This window comes from Hyaloscypha bicolor (assembly GCF_002865645.1).
Source record: "Hyaloscypha bicolor E unplaced genomic scaffold K444scaffold_15, whole genome shotgun sequence".
NCBI lineage: Eukaryota > Fungi > Ascomycota > Leotiomycetes > Helotiales > Hyaloscyphaceae > Hyaloscypha > Hyaloscypha bicolor.
This window is the reverse complement of record NW_020194517.1, coordinates 1,972,652-1,995,633: the sequence shown is the minus strand read 5'-3', so window position 1 is coordinate 1,995,633 and position 22,982 is coordinate 1,972,652. Positions and strand designations below refer to the sequence as shown.

The following is a 22,982-nucleotide window of genomic DNA, read 5'->3' as shown; positions in this document are numbered from 1 at the left end:
AATATATAAGCTATTAGACGATTTCAAGATATTAGAATATATAATAGAAATAAATTAAGCTTTATATAAGTTATAAAACTTTCCTGTTTTATAATATAAATATTAAATAAATACTCTTAAAAGAATTAGACTTTTTGAATTTAATAAAAAGCTTTATATTTATATAAATATAGATTATAAGGTCTTTATTATTTTCTATATAAATAACTTTTAAGTACTTTATTATAAGAATAATAAAATATATTTAATTAATTATTACTTAAATTAAAAAGATTTATAAGCTTTATAATATACGAGATATAGAATAGTTTCTAGAGATTTATATAATTAGAAATTAGAAAGCTAAAAAACTTTAGCTAATTTATAATACTTATATTAAAAAGATTATTAAGAAGTTTAGAATAATAAATAGAAAATATTCTAATATTTTATTATTTAGAATTAATTTTCGAAAATATAATAATTAAGCTTATTTATATTAAATTAAGATATATTAAAAGAAAATTAGATTATTACTTTATATTATAATTATAATTAGACTAGATATAACTTGTATTATTTTAATATTCTTTTAGTTAATAAATTCTGTTCTAGAATACTTTATAGTTATAAATTAGGTTTTCTAATATTTTTTTAGAACCCGGTTTTTAGTAATTTAATATAATAGGAAATATAGAGAAATATAATTATAGATTATATTTAATACTTTATATATAAATAATCTAGATATATAATAATTAAACTATAAGTATATAATTTTTTTATTTAGAGATTTAATATTATAAAAAGCTATTTAATTATAATAGTTCTTATTATATATTCCGTACCTAATTAGAACTAGTACGGCTCGCTAAGCTATATATATATACTTTATACTTAAGCTCGGTTCTTTCCTTAAGAAACTTCTTTTTTTTTTCTTATTTTAGAATTCTTAATAAATAATTCCTCTCGCAAGTACTTTATTCCTGAGCTCTCTTTATAGGTTCGTAATATTAATAAAGTATTATAATTATTTCTTTAACTAAATTAGAAATATATAAAATTATTTATATAATAAAGAAAACTATAACTTTTTAGAGATTATTTAGGGATTTATATTTAAATCTTAGAAAGCTCTAGATTATATTCTATAATAATAAGTAAATTATTTAACTAATTATTAAAGAAAATAAAAGAATTATTATAAAGCTTTATTATATTAATATCTAGAATATATAGCTATATTAAAAATATAATAAAAGCGTTTTTTAAGTTATATATCTTTAAATAAGTAATATATCTATAAATAGACTTATAAAAAATCTATTCTAATTTAAATTCGAGAACTTTAGAGCTTTATTAAATCTTTAGAATATTAGAATAAAAATTAAAATAATTAAATAATATAAAAAGAAGCTTTTATTTATATTTTTCATTTATAAAATTTATTAAAATAATAGAACTTAAAAGCTAATAATAGAAGATTTAAGGGCATTTTATTATAGTATTAATAAGCTTATATAAAAGGCCCTTTATTTAATTAGACTATTTCTTATTTTTTTAATAGTTTTTAAAGCCTTAATAGAAAAGCTTTTATTATTATTCTTTTTATTAGATTTAGTAATTTCAAGTATAATATAAATAGAATACTTAAAAGCAAATAAATGCTTTAAAAGAATTAGAATTTATAAAAAGAATTAAGAAAAAAAAGCTTATAATATTTTTAGTAATTAAGAATTTAATTAAAAAAAAGCTATATAATAGAAATATAAGAGATTAGAATAATAAAACAAAAATAACTAGAAATATATTTCTAGTAATAAGAACTATTACTTTTGTTTTTTAGAATAGAAAAGATTATATTAAATTAAAATAAGCTTTAAAATAATATAAAGAACTTATAATAACTTATATAAGAAATTTCTCTAAAACTAGTATATATTATAAGTATAAGATCTAGAGCCTAAAAAATATAATTAGACTATTTCTATTTTAATAATTTAAAGCTAAAAAGAGAAAAGAATCTCAAAGAAGCCTCGGATCTAAATAATTACAAGCTATATATAGGCCTATATACTAGCTTAAGCTCGGGATTATATATAATAATTAGGTAATTATAGATATCTTATTTAGATATTAGATGCCTCTCTTAAATACTAGATATCTTACTAGCTCTAGTCTAATCTTTACTAGTATTATATATTATAATAACTATAATATTACTTCTTTCCTTAAAATAAGCTTATTCCCGAGCTTTAAAAGTCCCTATTAAATTTCCAAATTACAGGTTATATATTAAAGGCCAAGGTCTTTTATATATAACTTTAAAGAATTTCTATTCGTATTATATAATTCTAGTAATATATTATTCTTAGTATAGTCTAACTAATAGAAGAGGTTCTGGGGCAGTTCTAGCTATTCGGGGTTCTTATTATAGAAGCTCTAAAATAGGCCGAGCTATGAAGCCATGCAGAACTCGAGACTGAAAATAGTCAGGTCAAGGTACGACGCGCACATTACCTCAAAGGGGACATTGCTACGTTTGATGCCCCTTTTTTCTCCATCACGCCCAACGAGGCTACGTTCATGGATCCTCAGCAGCGAGGGCTACTGGAAACTACTTATCACGCTCTCGAAAATTGTAAGAACCATCTCTCAGTCTCCGTGATGGTGAATAAAAATCTTCTCTAACCAGTATCCCTAGCTGGCATACCCCTTGACCAGGCTGTGGGTTCGAAAACCTCGGTCTACATCGGATGCTTCACCCGTGAGTATGATGTCGTCGCGGGTCGAGATCCAGAGATCGACCTTAGATATATCGCCACTGGAACGGGATCGGCGCTGCTCTCGAACCGATTAAGCTGGTTCTACGACTTCCGCGGACCCAGTTTAACGCTCGATTCTGCGTGTTCAAGTAGTCTGAATGCTGTACATCTCGGTTGCCAGGGACTCAGGATGGGCGAGGTCTCTATGGTAGGTTCTTCCGTTTTCAAGCTTTGTGGACTTGCCAGGGGTATTTCGACGCTGACAGGGTTATACATAGGCTATCGTTGGGGGGTGTAATCTCTTCTACAATCCCGACACCATGGTACCCCTTACGGGTCTTGGATTTCTCTCGGCAGACGGCAAGTGTTACACATTTGACAGTCGAGCAAATGGCTACTCTCGCGGCGAGGGCTTTGGCATGGTTGTTCTGAAGCGCATGTCAGATGCTGTTCGTGACGGTAATGTTGTTCGTGCAGTGATCCGTGCCACGTCCTCCAACCAGGACGGAAAGTCTCCAGGCATAACGCAGCCTACACGCCAGGGTCAGGCTGTCTTGATCCGCGAGGCATACGAGAAGGCGAATCTCGACCTCAGCGTCACGCGGTTCTTCGAGGCGCATGGAACTGGTACACCGATGGGTGATCCGATCGAGGCCAGTGCCATCAGCGAGGTGTTCACGCCGTATCGGTCTGCCGAAGAGCCCATGTTCGTCGGCGCCCTGAAGAGCAACATTGGCCATCTGGAGGGCGCTGCTGGTATTGCCGGACTCATCAAAGCTGTCGCTGCGCTGGAGAGTGGTGTCATCCCTCCAAATATCTGGTTTGAACAGGTGAATCCAAGGATACCGGCCGATAAGTGGCACCTCAAGTTCCCGGTACGGCCAACATTATGGCCTCAACATGGGCTGCGTAGGGCTTCGGTCAACTCCTTTGGTTATGGTGGGAGTAATGCGCATGTCGTTCTTGATGATGCACATCATTACATGCTCGATCGCCACATCGACGGAGAGCACAGGACAACCACCAGCCCCAAACTACCCAGCTTGGGTTTCACCGAGACAATTACCGTTGCGGATGGATCCCTGCCAGACCACCAGGACCTTCGTCCAAACGAGGTTCACAGTGGGAGCCATGACGGAGTTGTCAACAGCGATCGCACGTTGCCAACACAAGTCAATGGAACGAACGGCCACAACAGCACGTACGGCGATGCATCCGGAGACCACATGCGAAAGAGGATCTTCTTGTTCTCTACAAATGACGGAGATGGTACGCGGCGCCTGGCCGAATCCTACCACGGCTATTTAGAAAGGCAGTCATCAGCCATCCGCGATGAGCAGTCATACCTCGACGACCTGAGCTACACTCTCCTGTCCAAGAGAAGTCAGTTTCTCTGGCGAACAGGCGCCGTGGCCAGTGATATCGAGTCCCTCAGGGCTGCATTGGCCGAGACTCCAGCGTCAGTACGTTCGGGGGCCAACGGTAAACTCGCCCTCGTCTTCACCGGTCAGGGAGCCCAGTGGGCAGCGATGGGCCGCGAGCTCCTCAGGTTCCCCGTTTTTGAAGCCAGTTTGACGGATGCTGACAAATACCTGACGAAGCTTGGCTGCCCATGGTCCTCGATGTTGGAGCACATGCGGGATGATGGTGAGACCATGATCAACGAGGCGGCATATAGCCAGCCGATTTGCACCATCTTGCAGGTCACTCTAGTGGAGCTATTGCACAGTTGGTCGGTCGTCATCCATGCAGTTGTTGGACACTCCTCAGGCGAAATTGCGGCGGCTTTTGCTGCTGGAGCAATCTCGCGTGAAAATGCTTGGAGGATTGCCTACTATCGTGGAAAGCTCACCTCGCAGATTGGGGGAAACGGTGCCATGTTGGCTGTTGGTTTGCCTCCACAAAAGGTATCCGAGTATATGAACGAGATATCTTCCCCAGAAAAGGGAGTCTTGTCGATTGCCTGCTACAACAGTCCAAAGAGCGTGACCGTCAGCGGGGCCTCGGCCAACATTCAAGCATTGCAAGGCCGATTAGACCAAGATTCCGTCATCAATCGGAGACTTAAGGTCACCAATGCTTACCATTCGGTTTTCATGCAAAGCATTGCAGATGAGTATCGCAAGCTCATCAGCGACCTGAAGTCGCCAATCGGATACGGCGACGAGGAGAACCTGTCAGCGCCAACATTCTACTCGTCCTTGACTGGCGACCTCCTCCAGTTGCACATGCTCCAGACGCCAGACTACTGGGTTGACAACCTGATCTCTCCAGTCAGGTTCTCAGATGCCGTCTCGAAGATGTTGACGGACAAGCCTACCCAAACCAAGGGGTCCAAGTCTGCTGCATCGGTCTTCTACCCAGTCACAGAACTTCTTGAGGTCGGACCGCATGCTGCAATACAAGGACCTCTCCGCGAGATAATGGAAAAGATCCCCGGTATGAAAGACGTCGCTTATAGATCCATTCTAAAGCGGAACTCGGATGCCGAGGACACTGCTTTGGAGGCCGCTTGTTGGCTCTGGTGCAGGGGACAGGCGATTGACATCGAGGCTATCAACGGTACAAACGCCGGAGCTTCCACAGCCAAGATGTTAGTTGACCTCCCGCCCTATCCCTTCAATCACTCCAAGTCGTACTGGAAAGAAAGTCGACTGAGCAAGGGCTACCGGTTCCGACAACACCCTCGCCTCGAACTACTCGGTGCGCCAGTGCCAGATTGGAACAAGAACAATGCAACCTGGAGGAACTGGATACGGCTCAGCGAGAACCCTTGGGTTAGAGACCACAGGGTTACTGGGAGCCTTCTCTACCCCGGGGCTGGTATGCTGGTCATGGCCATCGAAGCGAGCAAACAGCTCCTCAATCCTCAGAAGTCTCTCAAGGGCTTTCGAATGAAGGAGGTTGTGTTCAAGCTTGCACTACGAATCCCAACAGCTGCTGAGGGGATCGAGATGCACTTCCATGTTCGACCATACTTTGATAGTACATCAAGCACATCATCCAATTGGAATGAATTTCAACTCTGCAGTTACGACGGCGAAGGGTGGCGCGATCACTGCCGCGGACTTATCCAGCCTGAGTACGAGACTCCAGTTAACCCGGTTGACAACGGCATCGAAGAAGAAATATTTTTACAGCAGCGTGCAGAGTCCAGCAAAAATGCCGAGACTGCTTGCACGAAGTCGGTCTCGTCGAAGCAACTCTACGAGCTCCTTCGTACCTCCGGATTCGACTTTGGTGAAACTTTCCAAACTCTCTCTAATATCTCTATCGACAAAAATCAGGGGGCAATCGCAACTGTCAAGGCTCCCAACATCAAGAGCAAGATGGCACACGGCTATGTGCAGCCCCACTTGATCCATCCTACAACACTTGACGGCGTTATGCAGTCGGTGATCGTTGCCTTGACTCGAGGTGGCCGTGAAGTTCGCGATGCTATGGTCCCGAATGCAATCGGCCAGCTTTGGATCTCTGCAGAGGCCGATGCCACCTATGAAGCTCTCAGGGTAAGTGCCAAGGCAGAACACCTGGGTCTCCGCCAAGCGACTGCGTCCGTGATCGCCTGGAATATAGTTTCAGGGAAGCCACTCATCACTATCGATGGGTTCGTATCAACGGCCATTTCAAGCGGTCTGTCAGACCAGCAAGGCAACCGCAGTGCACATCGTCACTTGTGCTTCAACCTCGACTGGAAGCCAGACGTCACCTTCTGCAATCAGGGCTCGTTGATGAAGCTCTTCCCGCCGTCCGAGGAACTCGCTAGAGTTGACCCGACGGAGCTCATCGCCGACGTCGAGGGCATCTGCTACATGTACCTGCGCCGTTACATGAAGATCCACGTTGAGGATCAGATTACAGACGCAAAGCCATGGTATCGTAAATACATATCATGGGCGCGACATCAACTGTCCCGCCATGCGCGTGGGGAGCTAATCCACGACGGCAACGGAAACTGGGACCAAATTGCTGATGACGACGTTGCCTTTGCTAAGCTTGAGGCCAAACTCGAGAATAGCAGCCCAGAAGCTAAAATAAGCGTTATTGTTGGAAGAGCGCTGCCCGACATCCTGAGCGGCAAGGTTGACCCTCTCGAGCTGTTATTCAGCGGCTCCCTCGCGGAGGATGTGTACAGACATGGAACAGGGGGCGAGCTCTGCTACTCGTCTCTGACCAATTATCTTGATGCACTTGCTCATAAGCACAGTGATCTGGTCATTCTCGAAGTAGGAGCTGGAACGGGAGGTGCCACTCTTTCCGTTCTCAACACCCTCACTCGTCATGGGGAGTCTGAAGTCGGGGCGGGCCGTTTCGAAAGATATGATTTTACTGACATCTCGTCCTCATTCTTCGAGAACGCTAAGGTGACTTTCAAGAGCACTGTCGACCGCATGAGATTCCAGACTTTCAACATTGAGAAAGACCCCCTCGAGCAAGGCTTCCAAGCCGACCAGTACGACCTCATCATCGCCGGCAACGTCGTCCACGCCACGAAGAATATTGACCACACTCTGAAGAACCTTCGCAAATTGCTGAAGCCGGGGGGCACACTCATCCTTCACGAGCTAACCAACACCGCATTGGTTCGGACCGGCTTCGCCATTGGTTTGGTGCCTGGATGGTGGCTCTCAGAAGAACCCCACCGAGTCTGGGGCCCATTGATGTCGGCATCCGACTGGGAGGTCCATTTGAAGCGCAGTGGCTACACTGGTGTTGATCTTTGCTTCGAAGATTATCCCTATGAGCCTAACAGGATCAACAGCATACTCATCGCCAAGGGCGAAGCTTCTGTACCCCAGCCCCGGGCGCTGCCTCCGGTCATTATTGTTATAGATGGGAACTCAGACTTCCAAAACTCGGTGGCAAAGGAGATCCAGCGTGGCATCTCTTCCCTGGGAGCTCCGCGATGTGAGGTTGCTGCCATCCATCAACTCGATGGGACCGACTTTGCCGGAAAGCTGTGCGTCGTTCTTGCGGACGTCGAGGGTGGCAGCCTTCTCGAACACGTCGATGAAGCCAAGCTCAAGATCCTGCAGAAGATGACCACAAAGCTGGCATCACTGGTATGGCTGACCCTGGGCGGTGGTCCGGCGTCGCAGAATCCCAACGGCGAAATGGTGACTGGTCTTGCCAGAGTTATGCGACAGGAGAACCCAACCTTGAGCTTCATCACCATTGCAATCGCCCGACTCCGCGGCGCTGCTGTGGTCGCAGAGACGACTACGAGCATCATCAATTCGACGTTAGTAAAGAGGGCAAGGGATGCCAGAGACGCCAGCGATAACGCCTTTTACGAATCCGAGGGCGTAATTCACATTAGCCGCCTCGTGGAAGCGAGCTACATGAACGATGCGATCATCCGGAAGACCACACAGCCTGCCGCCCAGAAGCAACAGTTCGGCAGCGACCCTGAGCGTACTCTGAAACTCGTCGTCGGCTCACCTGGTCTGCTAGACACTCTTCAATTCGTCGATGACGCTGTGTATGAGCAGCCCATGGCCGAGGGCCATGTCGAGTTCAAGGTCGAAGCTGCCGGTCTTAACTTCCTCGACATTATGATTGCCCTTGGCCAAGTCACCGGGAATGACCTCGGGGTGGAGGGTGCAGGCGTTGTCACTCGAACTGGCCCTAACTCGAAATTCAAGATTGGTGACAAGGTCTGCGGTATTGCTCCTGGCACATTCAGCACCTATGCTCGAACTCTTGAGACATCCATCACCGCCATGCCGGAGAATCTGTCCTTCAGAGTTGCCGCGGGCTTGTCCGTGGTGTTTGTTACGGCCTACTGCGCTCTATACAGCATCGCAGACATCCAGCGCGGCGAATCCGTTCTGATCCATGCAGCCGCCGGCGGGGTTGGCCAGGCTTGTATCCAACTTGCCAAGGTACGCGGCGCAGAAATCTATGCCACGGTCGGTTCTACCGAGAAGCGGGACCTTCTCATCGACACGTACGGCATTTCCAAGGACCGCATCTTCTCCAGTAGGGATCTCACCTTTGCTCAAGGCATCAAGCGAGTGACGAAGGGCCGTGGTGTAGATGTCGCTGTCAACTCGCTATCTGGCGATGCTCTGCGCGCAACCTGGGATTGCATCGCCCCCTTTGGCCGCTTTGTGGAGGTCGGCAAGATCGACATCTACTCCTCAGCACGGCTGAACATGGAGAAGTTCAAGAACAACGTCCGCTTTGAGTTCGTGGATATCAGCTTCCTGGCAAGGAACAAGGGCCAGGAGTTCTCAGCTATCATGGAGGACCTGATGAGCCATGTCCGCGACGGCCACATTGGGCAGTTACATCCTACGCGCGCATTTGGATTCGGCGAAATGAATGAAGCCTTCCGTTACATGCAAAGCGGGGCACACTCTGGCAAGATTATCATGGAACCTCATGCCGACGATGTTACTTCGGTTGTCCCTCCAACAAAAAGCGCCTACGACTTCGACCCGGCAGCTTCCTTTGTTATCTCTGGCGGGCTTGGTGGTCTCGGTCGATCCATGGCAAGATGGATGTCAGCTAGGGGCGCCAAGTACCTGATCTTGCTATCTAGATCAGGGAACACCAGGGACTCATCAAGGGAACTCGTCAGCGATCTAGAGTCGATGGGAGTAAATGTGGCCACGCCGCAATGTGATGTGTCTGATATCAATTCACTGACAAAAGCCCTTGATGACTGCTATGCGAAGGGCTTCCCGAAGGCCAAGGGCTGTATCCAGGGGTCTATGGTGCTTAAGGTAAAGAAACAATTATCCAACACAACGAGAAGGATGCCGGCTAACTTGCATAATAGGATGGGCTGTTCGAGAATATGACTGTGGAAGACTACTACACTGCGGTCAGGCCCAAGCTACACGCTTCCTGGAACCTGCATAACATCCTTCCTAAAGACATGGATTTCTTCATCCTTCTGTCATCCCTCGCCACCGTTGTCGGAAATCGTGGCCAAGCAAACTACAACATTGGAAACTCGTTCCAAGACGCGCTTGCGAGATACCGCGTTCTCAACGGCCTAAAGGCAATTGCCCTCGATCTCGCCATGATCTTGTCAGTGGGGTACGTCGCCGAGACAGACTCTGACCTGGTAAATCACCTGCGCGACCTTGGCGCAGAGCCTATCCGGGAGGAAGAATTCCACGCCATCCTGGACGAGCTGTGCAACCCTTCCCTGCCCCTGCAGCCATTCATCAAGGCGCAAATCACGCTGGGTTTACAAATGCCCGAGACTCGCATATCCACCGGCGCCGAGGAGCCCGGTTGGTTTCGTGATCCGCTCTTCCAGCACCTGCACCGTATCCGAACGCTCGAAGGGGCTCCGGACTCGGACGACAAAAAGGTCAACTACGGGCCACTCCTGGCCGCGGCGGAGAGTTTCGAAGTGGCGACGAATATAGTCTACCATGCGCTGGTGGAGAAACTAACCAAGGCACTCAACATCTCGCCAGGTGACATTGATCTTACAAAGCCGATCCATTCGCTTGGCGTCGACTCGCTTATTGCGATCGAGCTGAGAACGTGGATACTGAAACAGCTCGATGCGGACGTGGCCGTGTTCGACATGATGGAACTGTCGAGCATGCGAGCCCTTGCAGGTCTGATTGCGTCTAGAAGCGGTTTTGTGACACGCGAGGAGCAGGAAGATTGAACTTTTCGACAATGGCCAAGCAACTGTTATTTTTATTATGGTCGTTATTTTTTCTTTTAACGTCCTGTGCAGGTTGAAGTCTATAGTAGGACAGTATCCTAAGACTAGCTAAGAATACAATCAGTTATTGGTCCGTGTATAGCCAATATATGCCAGGAGATATTGGGGATCGAGTCCCAAAAAGAGACATAATCAAAACGTTCCTCCTGATTCCCCCTATTTCAGACAACCCTCAAACCTCTGATTCCCTCATATATTCCTCTCCTGCTTCCGTCTGAGTTCCCTCCTTCCAAGTCTTATAGATGACTCCTACCCCACGGCCCTGTTTCCCCTTCCACGAAGTTCGTTCACGTCGTTTTTTAGTAGTCCCAAGGCTCGTACGAGGTGCCCAGAGTCTACGAGCTGCCCGCGGAAGCTTGAAAACCTGAAATGGGTAGATATAGGTGGGGAAGTGAGCAAAATTTGCGTCCTTCCCAGGGGGGATCCAAACCGCCGTCCTTTGGTCCATGCATATATAGGATGGCCTTTGCTTTATGCGAAAGGGTTCAGTCCTTGATTCGAGTCGAAAGGACCTCTGTTTCGTCTATTATATCGTCGTCGTTGTCTAACCCGCCTTTACGTCTATATATAGACTTGGCCGGGAACGCACCCAATACCACGTCTCCAACTCGAACTGAGTCAATCTCGGCTCTCCTATACTCCAAAGTAGCCTATGCGCCTTCGACAAGGCTATCATCCCTTTTTAGGTCTTCTCCTCTGTGCTTACAAGGGAGTTGTCGCTAAGAAGGCCTATAATAGTAGCTCTTTTAACTCGTAAAGTCCAAGCGCTATAGTTCTTCTACTAATAGCGCTATAACCCTAGAAGATTTACTTATCCCCTGCGAATATCTTACAGCGCCTCTTTATATCGATTTAGGGAGCACTGCCTGGTGTTATAGCGGCTTATAGCGAACTCTTACCCTAAATTCGTACCTTGTAGAGCGCCAAGGGTCAAAAGTCCTCTATTCCCGATACTTTATGCCGCGATCTCCATACTTTCAGAGGTTCTCCCCAAGACATGAGGTGTCCAACCAGAGTTTAAAACTCCTGCAAAAATCACCCTCTTAGAATCCCCCATGCCTACCTCACTACTATCCCCTCGCCTGGTGAAACATTGCTACCTTAGCGGCCGCATGAATTTAGATAGCGTAATTAAAGTAAGCGATTTGGATATTCGCGTGCGGCTGCTAAGGTGGCAATGTCTCACCAGGCGAGGGGATACCTCTTCTCTGCGACCACTCAGTAAGGCATTATTCAGACTTATTGTTCTGTAAGTTCCAAGTGTATATTCTTACACAATTATAGGACCAGACCCTGCGAGTGATTGGCGAGAGAATTTGGGGGTTTCAGGGGCGAATTTGGGACGATGCCCCTGAATGTCTCGCTTACGGAAAGCCGTAAGGATCAGGCACAGCACGTGCTCACCCCACCAAAAATCGCCCACGCTCACACACCACGCCCCCCTCTCTCTCTCTCTTCTTCTCCTTAGCTTTGTATTCTACAGGGAAATAGAGATCTTCGCGCCTCGTTCCACTGCTCTAGCTCCACCGTGACACCTACTAAAAATCTATGTCGCACGAAAAAGTTGGATACTAGATTTTTAGTACCTATGCCTTTATCCGGTGAGACATTGGCAACATTGACGGCCGCATAAATACGGATGGCTTGATTGGAGGAGACGGTTGTATTCCGACTAAACAGCGGATATTCGCGTCCGGCCCCTAGCGAGCCAACTTATCCCCATCCCTATATATAAACAAGAATTAAAGAGAGAGAGTAAATAGTTTAAGTAGTGGGAGGAGGGAGGAGATAGTATGTGGGCGTGAGTAATTTTTGGTGGGGGGAGCACGTGCCTAGTTCGAAGTTCAAAGATCAAATTTCGCTGACCCTTACGCCTTTCCCTACTGGCTAGATGAGATTTGGACTAGCCTGGTAACATAACGAGGAAAGTGGGGAGGCTCGAAAGGGAAGGCGGCCCCACATCCTCGATAAGCACCCCTTTTAAAATAAATTATAGAAATCCTACGCCTTTCCCGCCATCCACGATACGATGATTCTTTATTTCCCTCTCTTTTGGAGCCCCAGATGCATCAATCACCTGGCCGTACCCGACGCATATTGACATTCCTTGGTCTGGCCACGTTCATTCAAATTGTTCTGTTCCTTCTGTGGCATAAAAATTCTGACCCCTTCAATCGGTACTTCTCCAGCCAACAACACCAATCCCAAACAGATGAACATGAACAAGAGAGTGACCCATCGGGCAATGTCACGGCCTACTCCCATATTGTCAAGGCAGATGTCCAGCGGTACGTCCTCATCCCAACACTGCCATTGCTCTACTGACATGCCGTCCCCGCTTTAGCATAGGAAGCTTCTGGTCAACCAGCAATCATGGTCTTCCTCCGCCATTTGTATTCAATCCCATTGATACATCCGAAATAACAATCTGCGACGGACCTTCCCCTAGTCATACTGGCGGCACAACCAGAAAACTGTACGCCTATCCTTCGTTACCCGCCGACTTCCCCTCCCCAGCCTTTGGTGGCCACGATATCATCGGCACGAATGGCAGCATCTGTTTTACAAGCACGTCTCGATACGGCGCATACGGAATAAATGATAATGAGATCGAGTGGCCGGAGGTGAACTGGGGCGAGCTCCAGCAAAAATGTTTTGAGAGGAATCAACACCGGTACAACGTTAGCGGAGAGGTAGGGAAGAAAGCCCGGCAAGCTCTCGTTCTCCGAGGCCACGAACAATTCAAATGGCGCAAGAACGATTTGCTATATACCCGTTCCCTTGTAGCTGAGCTCTCCTTGGCTAGCGGAGGAGAGTACGAGGTAATTTTGATGATCCAACTAAACGGCGAAGAACACGCGAATCTCACCACAGCCGACTTCCACAACGAAACTCTCCTCCACAGTCTTAGTGAACAATACGTTCCTGCAGAATTCCGTAATCTGGCGGTCTTCTTTAATACCAACGTCTTGAAAGATCTCTACCCGGAAGTCCAGCAATGGAATTACGTCATGCAAGCCTACCAGCCAGTACAATGGCTCGCGCTCTCCCGCCCCCAGTTTAGCCACTTCTGGACTGTCGAGCAGGATTTCCGGTACTTGGGGCACAACTACGAGTTTTTCAACTCCATAGGAGAATGGGCACGCAAACAACCCCGGGAGAATATCTGGGAACGAAGCTCCCAGTTCTACATTCCAGCCGTTCACAAGACATGGGACAACTTCGTGCAAGTTATCAAGCAAAACACGCCTTCGGGCCAGGGCGTGCTGGGTCCAAAGCCTCCGCCAAAGACATCCACATATTCCAGCTTCAAGCCAGCCACCCCGCTTCCCTCACCCATCCCGAAGGACTGGGGTGTCGGCGAAGACGCAGATGTTATATCCCTGTCGCCTATCTGGGACCCGAAGGGCAGCGGCTGGGTCTTCGAGAACTATAAGCACAACTTCCCCCCTGCCACACCCTTACGAGTCAGCCCACCCAGTTGCGGCAGGTTTTCTCGACGCGTCCTACTGCTTACACACGAGGAGCAGGTTGCGCATGGCACGTGGGTAGCAGGCGAGGCGACGAACCCAACGACGGCCTTGCACCATGGACTGAAAGCAGTCTACGCACCTCATCCGCTGTACTTTGATGAAGATATCGACCATAAGGCGTTATACACCGTGTTCAATGGGGCTGAAGCCGGGAAAGCGTTTGATACCTCCAGAGCACATGAGGGCTTGTTGTTGAGGCCTGAGTGGAAGGATAGGTGGTTGAGATTCACGTTTTCGTGGAGTAATCAATTGGCGGAAGAGTTGTACAGGTGGTTTATTTTACAAGAAAAAACGAGCACCGACGAGATTGATGGGAAGAAGCACGCTCCGCGGAGCGAGCACCCAAGTGGTGAGACACCGCATGACAACGAGCCTTGCTTTCCGTCTATGGCATTGCACCCAGTAAAGAACATTTGATCTCCTAGATATAAACTGTATTGTTTTAGGGTTTGGTAGAGGTTTCGGGGCAGGAGTTGGTTGGGTTCTGTGCATACATGCTTCATATTCTTTGATACCCCCTAAACTTTAGAAGCAAATAAATTTTCAAATTGATTAGTGCCTCCAATGAGGTTTGAACTCGGACGAAAAAAAAACATACAGCCCTCTTTGCATATAGCTATACAAGTTACTAACCGTCTCTTGTCCCCCTCAAGCAACACTTCACCATTTGTCACCGCACCGAGCTGAGCTCCGCGGCGCCAATAATGTGTACGGCCATACCAGGGAGCACGCAAGTGAGTTGCGCGGTGGCTTGTCAACCTTGTTGGCTTTCCATGGGGACCTGATACATGATCGCAGATTTGCAAAACTTCTTCAGAAGGGGCAGTGCGGCCGTATGCGCTGGGATTTCAACCCCCTTGTAAACACTTTCTGTGGTACTCGGCGTAAACCAACATTCTCAATAATAGCCAACCATGTGGTTGGTTGAGTGGCTGGTATTGAACCCTGTCTTGGCCAATATACATCACCGGATTCATGGACCGTCGGTGGGTCATTCATAAGTTACCTGGGTAGGGTTTCAGAGAGAAACCAAAGACCAACATTCATGGGCGTCTTACTTGCTGGTAGAAATAGAACTCTCAAAGCCGGTTGGCAGTAATTATGAAGTGTACTTAACTCGACATTTCCTCCCCTAGGAATCATTTTCTACCATCAGCCTTTCAAAACAACCACCATCATCTTCGAATTCTCAAAGTACACTGACCCGTTTTCAACTATTGTAAAAACACAACATCATTGAATCTCCCCCAAACTTTATAGAATCACCCCATCATCATCTGCAATAACAACGACATCGCCGAAGCTGCAGCATAGTGTGCTATTGGCGGCCATGCTGCTGGTAGGGCCTCTTGCGCATTAACAGGCTGTGACTATTTGTGCGCGGCGGGCTCACGCTACTGCCCGCATCGTTAGACCTTTTTTAATTCAGATCCTCGTTTTAGAATAGACGTATACCAAAGTCTATCGACCAAGGTTAATTCTATACTCACCTGTCCCCGACTTACACCGGCACTTTCAATTCGTTGTATTGTCCGCGGTTCGATTGGAGGTATTTGAGCCAGAGCTGTCAGATGAGAGGCTAGATTCAGATTGGATGTAACGGAGGTACACAACTTTCGAATTTGCGGAGATGAAATGCGGAGGTCACAACCGAAATAGAGTCTGAGCAGGGCGAGGACGAGGCGAAAGTATGCGGCTTTGGAAGTGCAACGAGCTCGCAGAATGCTGAGGGTTCCAGAGAAGCACTCGACTCCGCCTCTGCGACTCCCACCGGTCATAAGTCTAGCCGTAAGCTCTTTAAAGCCTATTTCCATCATTTGCATCACGGTGTCGAGGAACCCCCGGCTGCCATCACGGATTCCACGCTCATTTGCCAATCGACTGTGATGGGTGGATAAACCAAGATAAGCCGCAGTTGGATAGATGTTTCCTGCTTCCAATTTTTGAGCCCATCCCACAACCTAGGAATGCCGTAAGACCCGACAAAAGATATCCACTACCGCGAGACAAACCGTAGGGTCTGGTTTTATCAAGGCAATATGGTGGATCTTATACTCGCTTGGGAGCGTACAGAAGCGCAGACCGATCCCTTGGGCGTGAGGCAATAGAAAATGGTATGCAGCAGCAAATCGTCAGTATTGTGTGATGAAGGGAAGTCTCATTAAATAATGACCATTATATCAAAAATTTAATTGACAGTTATACATAAGAATATTAAAAATCGAAAGACGGTTGCACTTTGTTCTTTTCGTGGTTCTTCAAGTTCATTGACAGACGCACTGTGGCTCACAAGGACTTCTCTAGAATTATATCCAAAGTCCACGAGACGGGAGTCTCAGCCGAGGGGGCACTAGGGCATTGTCATCGCACTACCCTAAGATTGGTCGCATTCTCCTCTCTCTGGTGTTATGGTCTGTGGCCCCTTTTCCTTACCCCTATTTTACCTCGCTTAGCGATCGCCAGTTACCCCTATCTTCAACACCAGCACAGCAGACCAGTACCTAGGAAATCCTTATATAAAGGCACCACCTACGATGAAGTCGTTTTTACAGGCGATGCATTTGCTGACGAACACGTTTGGGTATGTTATTGGGGAGGAACTCGCCCCGCTTCTTGGCGATTGTGGATTGAGGTGGCTGTTTGTTGGGTTTCGGATGCTATGAGGAAAATACAGCTGGGAGTCTGTGCCCGGAAACTAAGGGCGATGTGCTCCAGTTGACTAGGAAACATCAGAGAAGTAGGAGATAGAAACGCATCGAGAGTTATTGGCTCTAATCTGCTGGCATTAGGGTCCATGAACTTTTTCATTGATAGTTGCTCAGACGATATTATGCTTCCAGGAAATTCTTTCCTGATCTCTATTCGTCTGAACTCTGCATGTGGAAACCACATGTACAGAATTGTTCTCTTATCTCTTCTTCTCAACTCTTTCTTGCCTATTCAAGTGAGAAGCTGTGAAATTTCAACCACGTGGATCGGTGATCGCAATCACCTCTTGCTTCCAACCGACGATAAATACCCCCCCTTTTCTTCGCTTCCCTTCGATCTCTCTCCTTTCAACATCAACAACCTCCCAACCTCTCAATTCCCTAATACTTCTCCTGCACCCAAATACAACCTTCAAGCACACCTTCAATTCCCCTCACCCAAATCTCACCCCTTCCTTCATCTTCACTTCACTTCTGTTACTCTTCTCTTGAAGCTAATGATATGAACACATAAGACACTCGAGCACAGGGAGAAGGGAATGTGCAATGCAGTTCCATGCATTCACTATGAAAGAAAGACCGTGTCTGGGTATAAGCTAAGCTAATCTCAATCTCGGCAATAGCAAGAACCGTCCCTCATTTCCTCCCTTTCCGTAAAAGGAAATTCCCCTGCAATCATCAATAAGGCCATAAGCGTAACTTGTTCAGTCCCCGGGCGCTGCAAGTCCTCGAAAAATCCACGAGAACCCAGCAAGCTGAAGCCCTTGAAAATCTCAGACGACCTCCTGATGCTGACCATTCTTCAAATCAACCCCAGAGCTAATGCCCTTATCATGCTCCCCATCACTCTCAGTCCAGGCCTCATCCTCAAACTTATACAGCTCGGGGCAGACTGCATCCTTACGGAAGAGCACCCAGCGCTTGAACCACCACGGCAGCACCTGCGTCAGCTGATATTTCGCATGCGTACGCGTCGGGACACCAAAGACGTAATCCAACTCCTCAAGAGTGCGTTGCTTAGTCTCGTACAAGAAGAGGAAGATCATCCAGAAGGCGATGAAGTTCATTGCTGCATAGAAGCCGAAGGCGCCTTGGACGCCAAAGGCTTTGAGTTGTCGTGGGAAGGTGATAGAGACGACTGTTGCCCAGAAGTTGTTGGTTGCTACGGCCCAAGACATGCCGACCTCACGATGGGAGAGCGGAAAGACTTCTGCGGAGTAGGTGAACGGCACCGGTCCTTCGCCGGGAGAGTAGAAGGCGTCGTAGATGTAGATGAAGAAGGTCACGAGGCCGAGATGTGCACGGCTGCTTTGTGGGATCCAGTAGCACATGCCGGCGAGGAGAAGGCTCCAGCACATGTTTGGGAACGTGAACAACAGTAGGGCTCGACGTCCGAACGTATCGATGGTCCAGAGGGCAGGGAAAGCGAAGACAAAGTTGACGAGTCCAAAGCCGAAGGAAGCTAGAAGAGCAACGACATTGTCTGCTCCAGACTGGACGAAGATCGTGGAGGAATAGAAGGCGATGATGTTGACTATGAATGTTAGATATGTCGAAAAACAGGAGATCAGTAACTTACTTCCGCACATCTGCTGGGCAATCATGACTACACCAGATGCTTGAGTAGCACGACGAAGGCGAGGAATCGAGAACAACTCGATGAACCGAGTGAAGAAATTACCCGTCTTCGCGAGCCCGCTCTGTTCCAAGAGGAGATCCTCATAGACAAGTTGAGCGTGGATGAAGTACAAGTCTCGAGCAGCCTGGAGTGGAGTATTTCGAAGTCGGAGAAGTGATCTGTATGCCTTGGCCACCTTTCCTTTCTTCAGAAGCCAGCGAGGAGATTCCGGGCAGAACCAGATACCGAGGAGGAGCGGAACCGCTGGGACGAAAGGAGCGCCGTATTGGAGTCGCCAAGCAATCTTGCCCGTATGAACGAACACCAGATTAGCACAGGTTCCAATCAAGATTCCAAACGCTGTCCACATCTGCCATGACATGACGAGAGCTCCTCGAATATTGGTCGGAGCAGATTCTGCAGAATAGACGGGAACAGTGACTTCCTAAACCCCAGAATCTCGTATTAGTATTGTCTTAGAAGGAAATGATTAGGAGTTGAGGCACTGTTTCATGAGTAGTCTACTCCTGGGGCTAGATATGGAGTAGATTCCTCGCAGGATATGTGAAGTAGGAAATAATACCCCGAGAAACTGAGACTTACCTTCAAACCCATACCTATACCAAGCAAAACACGTGCCGCGACGAGTTGGCCCCATTTTTGCGAGAGTGCCATACCAAAGGGAGCAAGTAAGCTGAAGATCGCGGCGAGGAAGATGGTGCCTCTACGAGCGAGGATGTTGTTGAGGGGGTCAGAGATCCAAGCGGCGCTGTTTGAGTCAGCATTGAAAGACAGGTTTGCGAAGTTCCCTTACAAGACACAGATGGCGATATACGGAGTAGAGTTGATAAATCCAATGATCCAGGAGTTCTTGTTGCAGATGGCAGCGGTCGGGCAGATTGAAGAATCGTCGGAGATTCCCAGAGCTTCGGCGAAGGTAAGATTGGCTCCATTGGAAGCTGCGCACATCAGCATTGTCACCAAAATCAGCGGAGTCACGTACCAGTTTGATCCCATCCTTGGATTGCAGCTGCAACGGAGTTCAAGATGATGGTCACGTAGAGGATTCGCGGATGCTTCCACTTGTGCGTGACCTCCTCGTGCAGAATGCGTCGATCCTCGTCGTTGAGCTCGTGGATCTGATCGATGTGATGCGGGCTCTGTGCTACCAACGCGCCTTTGATGAGGTTCTCGGCGATGTCAGTCAGGTCGTTGTCGGAGGCGAACTGTTCGACGTCCTGGATCAATTGGGCCTTGGAGATTCCGGCGAGAGGGTTCTTGATTCTGTGAAGGTCAGCCAAATCGCAGATCGATGGGGCAGGCGACTGACTCTCCAGTCACGTTCTGAGTCATCTCTGCGACGCTGGCTTTGCGGCGGCTCTCGTCGAGGAAGACGGAGCCCTTGCGCGCCTTCTCGTCGTGAGGTGTCTTCATTGCTTCCTTCAATGATTCGTGGGCGGTGGGCTGTGCCTGCGGCCTGCAATTGATCGTCAGCAGCAATCGCCATTGAGAAGAGGATATACACACGCAGCGCCCGTGATCTCTGGTGCGTCGGCGTCCGCCATGGTTGAGGGTTTTGGTGTTGCGTGGTCGATGATGTTTCGCGAGATGGAAGACGCGAGATGGGGAGGGAGTGGAGGAAGTCAATGGAGTCACAATCGCTTAGGACCACAGGACTCACTCCACCACTTCAGCGCGTTGCCCTTGTTTATATGGGAAAATCGAGCACAGGCAAGGAAAGAGCTACCCATGCCCACGGGGGAGCATCTCCCACCAGCCATTCCTCCGCGGCCGTCCTGAAAAGTTATGTGAGCGGCCCGAACAGGGAAAGATCTCTGCGTCTCTGTCAGGGTTGTCTGACTTCAAGGTTGGGTCGGACAGGCCGACCATGGGATTGCTGCCAACTGCTGGCCATGCAGCCATGCAGCCATTCAGAATTGGCCGAACAAGGACCAGCAACCGCCATCCGCAACACAACGCTTGATGACCCTCGACTCCTCCACTTCTCGAGCAACATGGCCGCGAGCTACCCCGCAGTCTGAAGCGCCTGAAGCTTGAAAGCGATGGATAAGCAACGCACTAGCCTCACTAGCCTGAGCAGTATGCGAACACCCCCCTGCGACGCTCACCGTCAGTGGCGCCCGCCCATTGGCGGCGGCGGTCTGGGGTGGGGCGGAAGGGGTGGAGCGGAAGGGGGAGGGGGGGGCAGCCGCCCAATTACCCGGCGGTATTGCGCGCCACGGCTTACGCCATCGCGGTGTTCCGACAACGTGACTCGGCCAAAAAGTTCCTCTCCGATTCGGAGACCCAGTGCCGTCCCGCGGCCAGTGCCCACTGCCATGCAAAAGAAGCCCCGAAGTGCACGCTTGCAGGGGACATTTTTTGCTGCCTTGCGCCGTGGCTTGAAGCCGTCTCGAGATGCGGGTGCCCGCATCTTGCGCCCGTCCGGGGTCCTTGAGGCTTAAACTAACGCTGTGCAGTAGCGCAGGGTACATTTGTTGCTGCCTGGAAGACTGAGGGGAAGATGTGGAAGAGACCACAAATAACAGACAAATTGAAGCTGGAGATTGTGCGGGGTGCAATCGTGGCGGCACGAGATCTCGCAAATTGAGAGTTGTGATAGGAGGGGTGAGATCCGACGCTTACCTGCGCGTGGAGGTGCCCGTTTTTGGCCACCCCTAAACTTTGCTACAGGCCGGGGGGTTGGCGGTGGAGCCGTGGAGGATGTTGGGAGAACAGCGATGAGTTGACTACTGTAGGTAAAGTGCAGACTTTGTGGTGTGCTTCCATCATGCCGTCTCCGTTTCCGGACAACGTATCCCGACGAAGTTGCTGAGAAAGTGGAGACTAGGGAAATTTGCAGCTATTCCCAAGCCGCCACCACATCAACTAAAAATTTAAAATAGCTCTTGTGACATTTCACGCGGGATTTACTGGAAGACTTTGCATCACTCGACTTCGAGTGGAGCATTTGAGCGAGTGATGTTCCACCGCCGTCTGTTCAGGATCGATTTTGTGGCTGTTTTTCCCCAACTCATTTGTCTTCCTTCTCCGAGTCTTAGAAGACATTTTCTTGCTGCCTGATTCCTACAAGCTCTTCCCAAGTAAGAAAGGCTCCATCAAGCCGACCATCCGACGGAGGATAAAGTTTTATTGCACAATATCCGGTGAGAAGGAATATGTTGCGTTGTTTATCGCCGAATGACAATTGTTGGTGGCTTCTGTCGATATGCCGTTGGAAAAATATTTGTTGCTGCAAACGAGAGCTATATCGAGATATCAGCCCTTAATCTCGGAGGATTGGATCGACATCGCCAAGCGTAAGATCGCGGCCGAACCCAGTTGCCGCCTGGGTACAATCCGCCCTATCATTGAAACGTCCTTTATTATCCTAAAGGCATGACCGCTTTAACGTCGTGTCTCATCTTGATTCCTCGACTTGAGGAACAAGAATAAGATTGAGGATTGTAGCAGGCCGAAGAGACTACCAGCTTTGTCAGACAGCTGTCAGCCGGCCGCCATTGCCATCGGTACCTTCTCTTCAATGGCTAGAAAGCAATACCATCGACCATCCAATTTGAAGCCTATGACGAAATTAGCATACTGTGCATCAAAATTATCTAGAGAGATAGAATCAACAAACTTTCTAGCCAGGGAGTCCTCTGCTGCTGTGATGAAACTGAAAAGCCTTCATCCTTCCGATGATTCCGATGACCCTCTCACTCTTCAAAACTACTTGGGCGTCTCAACTGACATGTACATCGTTCAATCAATGATCCCAAAACAGTCACACAGAACATGAACACCTACCTGTAAGAAGATGAGGATGTGAAACCTGCTGCGGCGAGGCTATGATGTACCTCAATATAAGGCCGCATCACGTGCAGGAATGCGGTTCTGCCTGGAGCGACGCGTGTCTGACTCGGGGTTGTTTTCGTCCGATTACTCCTCTCAACCTCGCCACGTTCTTCACTTCTCAGCCTCTTTCGATGAATTGACAAATGAGATCTCGTCGTTGAGAAGGGGAGGGACAAGATTTATGCATAAACTGTTCCTGGTTCCTGCGTCGTTCTGGGATATTTTATTGCGCGCAGTGACGGCGGGATGAACAGTTCGCCGCCGTGCTCAGAGTTGCGCATCTTTCTTTTGACGAGTCTCGCTAACAGTGGGGCAATTGTCTGCCTACATCAAGGGTCAACCTCTTCAACGACCGTCGAGTAGATTTGAGGCAGCTCTCACTCTTCAACGGTAGACGGGCGAAGTTGACCCGCCGGCCGAGTGGACCGAGAACTCATGGTGTTCCACGACTACCAGACATTCCCCTCTGGCACATTGACCGTCCTTCCACCACATTACCCCTTATGATTGGCTGATTTCTTTGCTTGAGCAGACGCAGCCGATTCATACGCCTCAAGCCTTCCAAAATGCTGCAATCCTCAACGAAGCATGCTCTGCAGCGAGCATGGCGAATCCTTCGATGATCCGTCACTCCACCACGACCTCGAGTCTGGATCCCTTCTCTCTTTGCTCGGCATTCGTGAAGAAGACCGGAACCTCGGAGCTCGATGTCGAGACCCAGCTCTCTTACGCCTAGTGAAGAAAGGCTCCCTACCGAAGTTCAGTTAATGGTCTGGAGCCACGCCGTCCCTGATCCACGAGGCGTAGGAAATGCGATCCTCG

At 48.1% G+C, this 22,982-nt stretch overlaps 3 protein-coding genes across 3 annotated transcripts; 2 read left to right on the top strand and 1 right to left on the bottom strand.

Annotated features, from left to right (window-relative positions):
• The first annotated feature begins 2,856 nt into the window (after positions 1–2,856).
• K444DRAFT_169430 (fatty acid synthase S-acetyltransferase) lies at positions 2,857–10,445 on the top strand. Its single transcript, XM_024870722.1, has 2 exons — positions 2,857–9,475; positions 9,532–10,445. The coding sequence occupies exons 1-2, from the start codon at positions 3,065–3,067 to the stop codon at positions 10,381–10,383; spliced, it is 7,263 nt and encodes a 2,420-aa protein (XP_024743239.1). The 5' UTR covers positions 2,857–3,064; the 3' UTR covers positions 10,384–10,445.
• A 1,980-nt stretch (positions 10,446–12,425) lies between these two features.
• Positions 12,426–14,460, top strand: K444DRAFT_581187 (uncharacterized protein). Its single transcript, XM_024877734.1, has 2 exons — positions 12,426–12,731; positions 12,788–14,460. The coding sequence occupies exons 1-2, from the start codon at positions 12,508–12,510 to the stop codon at positions 14,391–14,393; spliced, it is 1,830 nt and encodes a 609-aa protein (XP_024743238.1). The 5' UTR covers positions 12,426–12,507; the 3' UTR covers positions 14,394–14,460.
• Positions 14,461–17,457: 2,997 nt separating this feature from the next.
• On the bottom strand, positions 17,458–19,736 carry K444DRAFT_517502 (putative polyol transporter 5; the record flags this gene model as incomplete). Its single annotated transcript, XM_024873779.1, has 6 exons — positions 17,458–18,218; positions 18,264–18,747; positions 18,906–19,071; positions 19,117–19,261; positions 19,306–19,586; positions 19,633–19,736. The coding sequence occupies 6 exons, from the start codon at positions 19,734–19,736 to the stop codon at positions 17,458–17,460; spliced, it is 1,941 nt and encodes a 646-aa protein (XP_024743237.1).
• Between the last annotated feature and the right edge of the window lie 3,246 nt (positions 19,737–22,982).